The 8,443-nt window shown below is 38.3% G+C and overlaps 1 protein-coding gene across 2 annotated transcripts; it reads right to left on the bottom strand.

The window, feature by feature from the left end:
* Nucleotides 1-832: 832 nt before the first annotated feature.
* LOC117538310 lies at nucleotides 833-5,934 on the bottom strand. Of its 2 annotated transcripts, XM_034203913.1 has the most exons (5): nucleotides 4,974-5,934; nucleotides 3,770-4,843; nucleotides 3,479-3,634; nucleotides 3,141-3,233; nucleotides 833-1,832 (listed from the first exon to the last, which is right to left on the bottom strand). In XM_034203913.1, the coding sequence occupies exons 2-5, from the start codon at nucleotides 4,823-4,825 to the stop codon at nucleotides 1,524-1,526; spliced, it is 1,614 nt and encodes a 537-aa protein (XP_034059804.1). In that variant the 5' UTR covers nucleotides 4,826-4,843; nucleotides 4,974-5,934; the 3' UTR covers nucleotides 833-1,523. The 2 variants fall into 2 exon arrangements, with proteins under 2 accessions (XP_034059804.1, XP_034059803.1); XM_034203912.1 differs by having other exon boundaries at nucleotides 3,770-5,934.
* Nucleotides 5,935-8,443: the final 2,509 nt, after the last annotated feature.

Below are 8,443 nucleotides of genomic sequence, written 5' to 3'. Positions count from 1 at the left end.
ATAATTAGTAATGACCTGACATTTAGAGATGTTAAAGAGTAAAAACATATCTACCATAAGTTATAATTCCTAAATTCAACTACAAACCATTGATGAAATGACTTCTGTTTTTAAATCCTTGATAAAGGAAGGAGTGATTGTTACATATTCGGACACCCAAGGTTCCACGCACTGTTAAAGAGGTTAACATTGTTCTTTAAGTGGACCAGAATTGAAGATAAATCAATATGAGTTATGAAATACATGGCAGAGCTTTACAGATCCTAATAATGTTTTGACTCAAGAAAATAATTATATGCATACGTTTCTGAAATAGATCTATTAGACATTTTAATATAGATTAGGTGTTAATAAACTGCAGTAGTAGTACTATGAGGAAGTGACATTTTTGGCTAACACATTTCAGGGAATGTGGGAAACAGCTGTCCCAATGAAAAGTTAGAGATATCTGGAAAAGTATAGTTGTAATTGTGAATGAATAAATGATGGCGCTCCATATATGACAGATTTTTGTAGACAAAGGATACTGGCCTATGCTGAAATATCAAAGTATCTGCAGAGCATGACACGTGGCAAAAAAGACTGAGACCAAATGACCTTTGACCGACAGTGTTACTTGAGAAAAGCAATGTCAATGACTGACTCTGGGGTGTACCTGACCAAACTTGACTTTACAACCTGACAGTGTGAGTGTGAATGTATGTCTGCATGTGATCAGTGTAACTGCATGATTTAAAACAATGACTAATCAAGCATTTTTTTGGACTAAACCACACTTGTGACCCGTTTCTAATCTACTTGATGATATTTGACTCCCACAGGAGCACTCAAAGAAATAACTCATTGGATTAACTCAATTTTATTGTTGGCAGGTTTTCCATCCAATAAATATATGTGGCACAAACTCAAACTAATGGCATCCATGCAGTATAATGTAAATGAGTTAGTCCAACTCAAATTTTTCAAATAGAGTTTAAGTAAAATGATAACATTACCTTTATGAATTTAAATAATGCTAGTCCACCTAAATCCTATTTAATTAATTGAAAATGAAATAATGAGGTTAAATATAATTTAATAAAAATGTGTTACACATGATAGAAAACATGGTTTAGTTTTTTTTATTTTTAAATTCACATTATTCAAAACAATCCTCCATTCAATACAGTCTTTTTAAAATGAATGAATTCACACTGAAAGATGAAAAACATTTCTGAAAGATAATACCATTTTTAAAATGGCAGAGAAATGGAACTCCTATAATTAACTTACAAATCTCCCTTTGCCAAATACAATGAATACAATATAACAGGGGTATGCACTGCTCTTCTAACAGGACAATAACACATAACATAAAGAGTGCACTGCAAACACCAACATATGGAAATAGTGTTACAGTGTGTTGAAACAAATACAGAAAAGCACAGAACAAATGATTGATATAACGGCTCAATCTGCTCTGACTAGGAAACTCGTGAATAAAATGACAACAATGAACTCATGAGTCACTTCTTTTTCACATTTCAATCGAACAACTTGATCTTCAGACTTTCGATTTTACCATTCAGCTTGTGCCCATCCAGATTCATCACTACCTTCTGCATGAACTCGAAGGTGTGTTTGAGGTTGTCCGGAAAGCTCAAATCCAGGGCATAAATAAGTCCCAATAGCATGACAAACCCCACAATCACGCTGCCCAAGTTGTCCATGACTATATTGCCTTCGATGACAATTCCCACGTCCTCTGGCTGCCCATCCACATCTCTTTGAAGTGTGTATATGCCCATGACTGTGTTTGCCATGTCCCTCTTGGCATCTTCAGAGGCAGAGGCCTGAACAAAGACACAAACATACAACATATGTGTTAACTAAAACCTGAATTACTACATTTTATAGAAGCAGATTTACTTATGTGGCTCTCCTAATTGATCAAAACAGTTTTAGACTAACCCTCTGGTATCACTCAAATGTACTACCCTATTTGGCCACTCAGGATAAAAATGTCCACTTTCAAAAACTTGAATGATAAAATGATATGATACAAATATTATATTTAAATATTTTTCCCCCACACTTTTTGGGAAGTGTGGGAACATTTTTTAAATGGACAATTAGGGTAATTTGTACAGTGTATTCGAGACCGATTAGAAAAATTGAAATTCCAAAAAGTATCTAGAAAAAACACAAAATCATTATAGCCAAATCTGATGTGAAAAATTACCAATTTGGACAAAAATGTCCGAGTGATACCAGAGAAGGTTAGGACCTCCAACACAGAACTCAATTAAGCTTGTAAGAAAATGTTTGCATAAATAAGTTATAAAGATATATTCCTGTATGTTCTGTTTGATTATCAACTTTATCTTATTTATTAATTCAGGTATTATTTGTTTACGTCCCTACTTAATAATGTAATTTGTTGTTATTCCTGTAGTTAATTATGCATTTACCTACTTATTTCGATATGTATTTGATTATTTATTCTTTAATAATTTATTTCCTTGATTTATGTGATTATGTAATTATTCCTTTAACAATTTAGTAATTGCTGCATTCACATACCTTTTTAAACATGAATCTATTGATTAATATATTTCAGCATTTATTTATTATTTTATTTATGTATTTATTCAATTATTTATAAGTTCTTACATATGTATTCATGTCCATATTTATTTATTCATTTATAGATGTATTTATATATAAATGTAAATATTTATTTCAGCATTCATTTATTATTTGTATTTATTTCCAGATATATTCATGTTTTAATTCACATTTGTATTTATCAATTGTATTCCTATGTTAATTTATAGATGTATTTATATCTGTATAAATGTATTAATTCACTTTTTTCTATATTTATTTTAACACTTGCCCGATGAAATTACTTCTGTATCTATTTATTATTATTTTTTTATTTCTGTATTTATTCATTCTTACATATATTCATTCCTATATTAATGTATAGATTTATTTATTTCTGCATGTATTTATGATATGTGATAAGATATTTAGATGTAAGCAGGGATAGGGTTGTGTGCCATATAATTTTCTTATTATAAATGTAAGTAATGGTGGTTATAATTGTGGGTAACACTGTTAACCAATACATTGAAAACATATTGTGATAAACATACCTGATACTCCTTAAAAAAAGAGTCTGGATCCTCGTTGAGGTAGATCGCGATGCTTCGCAGGATGCACCCCCTCTTGATGTGGATGTTTTCAAACTAAAGCAGGGGCGATAAATCAAAGACAATTAAGCACAATGCATGTGCAACAGAGCAGGTAGTTTACAACGTAGAGGGCTGTATCTGTCGTGTGTGTCCCTAAGCAGGACTCCTTACACCTACATTTCCACAATAAGCTATTGCCTTAAAAACACTATAAAAGCAGACAATTTCTTAAATGTGTTCATATGATCATGGACAAAAACAATACAGTGAAAAACGAGGTTCTCTGCATTTATACTAACCGAATCTGATATTGCAAGGGCTTCCTTGATTTTGTGCCCCTTCACTCCTCCTTTGGTCTTGAAGATCTTCAAGAGCTTGTCTGAGAAGTGGTCCAGCTGCCACATGAACTTTGATTGAAGTGGTGATGTTGTGATCCTCAAAAACTCCGCATTCACCTTAAAAATATTATTAACAAGCACAATACAACCAATTGTTACTTGTTTATTAGAATCACAACCATGCAAGGATGTAGACATGAATCACAAAAGACAATAATAAAAGACTGTCAACAAATACAAATATTTACTTACTTCACTCTGCTGAAACAGAGCAGGCCATCTGCATTTGAAGTCCCCTATCAAAGGCCTTTGCTCCACAATCTCAAGGCGTCTGTGGGAGAAGGTTTTTTCCATTTTTGCTTTTATCACCACTTCATTGTCACGCTTTTTCAGTTCTGACAATAAGGCAATTCTCTCGTTCTCCAAGCTTTCTGTGGTTTCGCCTTTTGGGTGCAGAGGAATGTAGTTTATTTCAGCTTTTCTTGTTTTTTTTATGTTTGCTGCAGCTTTGCCTTGGCCTGTTTTCTTGTGCTTTAAGGAGTTCACAAGGATTTCAGGATGTCCAAGACGGCCAAGCTTTGTACGATAGTTTTGCATTTTGTACTTAAGAGACTGTTTCCACCCCCCAAATCCTGTCTTGGATCCTAGCTGCCCCAAACAAGGGTGGGCCCTCGTCAACGCTGCAGCTACCTCTTCACACTGATAGTCTTTCGGATATTTTGTGAATTTGATCATTTCTTGGGCTAGGCCATCAAGAATGACTCCTTTCAGCTTTAGGCCAGGCTGGAAGTATGTACCAGTTGTCTCAAACTCTGCATTCTTTAGATGAAGCTCAAATTCAGCCTCGTAGGTGAGCTTAGGAACCACAAAAACTGTGGGCCAGGATAACAATTGTGAGGCCTGAGCTTCAGGGGATGGATGCGGGGTTGACGTATACACCATATCATCACTGCAGCATGAGGCTATTGATGATTCAGGGATTAGAGGCTCTGAGCTTCCAGTAATTGAGGTCTTATCAAATGAGTCAACTGTGTACAAAGTGATGGAGGGCTCAATATTTGACAATATAGGAGAGTAAATTACTTTCAGTGTGCTTTTATCCTGAATTTCAGACACTGATGTAAGATTCATGAACTCGTTAAAGTCAACATCCATGTATTGCAGACGGAAGTCCTCTTTCAATTGAAGAGATGTCTTGACAAATGTGTGCAGTTCTTCAACTGTTGCTGGGATTCCCGAATCCAGGGTCAGTTTTCTAGAGTCAGACTGGTCGGCAAAGATGATGCGCAGAAGCGCCCGACCTGCCATTATGGAACACCTTTTAATCTAGAGCAGAAACAAGGTGAAAGAAACACATTAGGATTATATCAAAGATGAACATAAAAATGGTTTTACAGTTTTTGTCAGAGCCTGCTATCCAGAGCTCAGACTATTTAGGTTTAAAAATGATACTCACCTTTAACAATGATGAATCTTTTCAACATTACCATGCGCAAACTCCCAACCATGTAGTCAACAAGGGGATAGGGGTCTACCAAGTCAGCAAGCTCAATAACGGCAACCTCTGTATTGGGCGAGGCAGACAGCTCAAAAGCACCATAATGCTCTCTGTACCAAGCACATGCGTCTTTTACCAGAAAACACAACTTCTCCTTAACAATGCAAAGTTTAATGATCTCATGGAATTTAGGCAGTCCATCTGCAGATCCGTGTACAATAATCATCCCCTCGCAGTAACGTATACCCAAGCTAGACACATTGTTTGCCATATGAACCTCAGTCACATCTGGGAAACTTTGTTTCAGTGTAGACACGACTCCCTCATTAAGGACATCAACAGGCAATGTGTTCAATGACAATAACGTTAAATCGAATGTAATATAATCTAATGATCTCCATTATCCAGTATTCAATGCTAACCGTATCTAGCAAGCTAGCTAACAAACCAGTTATCCAGCTAGCTAGCTTGCTGCTTTACCTCGTGCACTTGAATTACTCTTTGCATTTTTTGGTTGAATTTAAACTGAATTTCGGTGTACTGTGTTCAATGACAATAACGTGACATCTAATTTAATATAATCTAATGATCTCTACTATCCAGTATTCAATGCTAACCATATCTAGCAAGCTAGCTAGCTTGCTGTTTAGACCCAACTAAAAACGGAGCAAAATATAACACGGTGGTTTCAAATATTCTTGTCGATATAATGAAAAGGCATTAGGCCTACTTGGAAACAGGGAACATTCTAAACTACTAGAAAAAACAAATACTTACCAAATAATAGACTTTCCACCGTCAGTTTCCCCAGTCAGTTTCCAGTCAGTGTTAGACAAAAGGCGGCAAATGACAGAACGGATCTTGTGCATGCGCAAAGGTGATGTGCAAAGGGGCGGTCCCAAATGAAAACAATTCATTTTGAGTTGCTCTGTCTTAAATACATGTAATAAGTGAATTGATTAATGTAATTTGTGTTACACTAATGAACTATACTTAGGTTTATTTCTTAAATAAAAATATTTAAGTAAAGTGAAACAATTATTAATGTGTCAAGTCTAAGAAGGGCTTGAATCGTTTTTTTGAGTGAGGTGGCGGTTTGCAAAATGTGAAGCTCAAACAAAAAAATGAAGATTCTGTTCCTTTTAGGACTGAAAGATGGAGAGAAACACTTATTTTCACTTATTTTTACTGTGGAAAATAATGGATGTACATTTGTGAATAATGTTTGAAAAGTCATTAGGACTAAGACACAGTTTCAGAGCCGTCTATCACCCCAATCTCAGGGAAAGGTAGAAACGATGAACCAGAACATCAAACATAAACTCAGAAAAGCATATGAGGAGACAGGCAGGAAATGGTTAGACGCCTTGCCTCTGGCCCTTATGTTAATCAGGAGCTCTATTAACCGAGGGACAGGTTTCTCCCCATTTGAGCTGACCCATGGCCATCAGTTCCCGGGCCCAGGAGCACTGAGCGTAGGAAAGGAAGAGGTCATGAGTTTGAAACCTTATTTCCAGTAACTTGAGGGGTGGGTATCAGATTTCTCCACACAGGTTGCTGACGCCAAAGGGGGACCCGAGAAACACGAGGCCAACATAGCAGAGTTCGTCTGGCTGAAGGTCATCAGGCCTACGTGGCTCAACCCTAGGTTCTCCGGCCCCTACTGAGTCACCCAGAGGACATCCCATGCTGTCCGCCTAGAAGGAAAGGGGGACAACTGGTACCACTGTAGCCAGTGTGCGGCGGGGAAACCTCCTGCTAGGACCCTAGACAACATCGGGACGGACGTGGCCCTCGCAGAGGAAGTCGACTCGGAAGCCGCCATCAGCGGACAGGAGGAGATGGACCCCGAGGACATCCCTTCAGCAGACAACTCTGAAGCGGCCATCAGCGGACAGGAGGAGAAGGACCCCGAGGACATCCCTCCAGCAGACGGCCCAGATGCTGCCGTCAGCGGGCTGGGGGACATCACGAGGAAGCAGAGGAGTCTACTTCTCTCTGATCAGATTCATCAGATCCATCATTGAAGGAAAAGCTGCCCCTCCCCCTCCGTACCAAATGCCCTTGTTGGTGTATTCCCCTGAGGGGGAGGAGGACCCTGATGATTCACCAACACAAGGATACTGCTTTCTACAAAGGTTATCCCCTCTAATATTTCCTTCACTACCATGGAAAGTTGTGTTATGTCTCCATGAAGGTTTCAAGTACTCTAAATCCCAGCTTCTGATGGATTTGTATAATGTTGGGGGACAGACACAGTGGAAAAGAATGACAGAAGTTATGTTTCAAATGCCTTGTTTAAGTTGATCTCTTGAAATGAGATCAAAAGGGGGAATTGAAGTAAAGTGTTATAGCAGAAAGTTTAATACAGCGTATTTCTGGTCTATTCATTTTAATATGTCACCTGATATATAAGAAGTGTGTTTTTATGTATTCATGTGTATACTTAATTACTTACTGTGTTAAATAGTAGCAGTCTGTATAACAAGAAGCTTGAAATATGAGAAGTGAAACCTTTGTATTTGGAGTAGTGGAGCAACAGCTCAAATCTCTGGAATGCTGCAGGATAAAATGAGTGTGCGTTACACATGCTAAGGGAAATGAGTGTGCGTTCTCTATATATGTTTATGTAAAGTTCTACTATTTCACTGCTTGAGAGCAGAGGTAATGTTTTCCTCGTTATTATTAATATTACGGTAATTTACATGTATTGCTTGTATTGGCCAACTATAAACAACTATATTTTAGACATATCTTAAAAGAGGTGTGGGTTAAACTGATGGGGGAGGGGGAGCAGAGAGGGAACTCTATGCAAGAAGGGGGGTGTGTGTCCAAACTGCAAGAATGTGAGACAGCGAACACCAGATGTGTTTGTTTTGCCCTCAAACTGAAGAGACTATTTTTTCTGGGCTGCCTCCTGGCTGGCTCGCGCTGATTCGCTCCGACAGCCCATTGTTTTTATATCTCCCAATGGATGGGCCCTATGGGAGGAGCATCAAACACAACTCCTCCCCGTTGTTCTTACATGTATGCTGTTGTGTGTTTTGTTCGGCCTCTTTTTTCCTCATGCCGTCAAGATGGTAAGTTCTCCCGGCATTGGGAACAGAGCAGGGGATCCCCCTTTAAAGTGTATTGTATTGTTGTTTACCATTAAAGCAGATTATTGTTTAACCCTTTATCTGGTGCTTTGAATTCCTTCTTTTATAAATCTGAGATGCTCATCAAAGAACATGCGGAGCCGAGGTGGGTTTCAGACCACTCCTTGCTCCAACAAAAGGGCCAGTTTACGAGCCTTCTCCTAAACAGAGACAGGAAGAGAGCTGGTGTGAGATGCAGCGTGTGGAGGCCCCCTCGCAGCCTTTTCGGACCGGGCCCCTCTTGGGTTGCTTCACGGGCAACGGCGGCAAGGACTCTGACGTGGCTCGTCA

The sequence above is a fragment of the Gymnodraco acuticeps genome, unplaced genomic scaffold (assembly GCF_902827175.1).
Source record: "Gymnodraco acuticeps unplaced genomic scaffold, fGymAcu1.1, whole genome shotgun sequence".
NCBI classification, from domain to species: domain Eukaryota; kingdom Metazoa; phylum Chordata; class Actinopteri; order Perciformes; family Bathydraconidae; genus Gymnodraco; species Gymnodraco acuticeps.
Note: the sequence above shows the minus strand (reverse complement) of the source record. Positions and strands in the feature narration are given on the sequence as shown.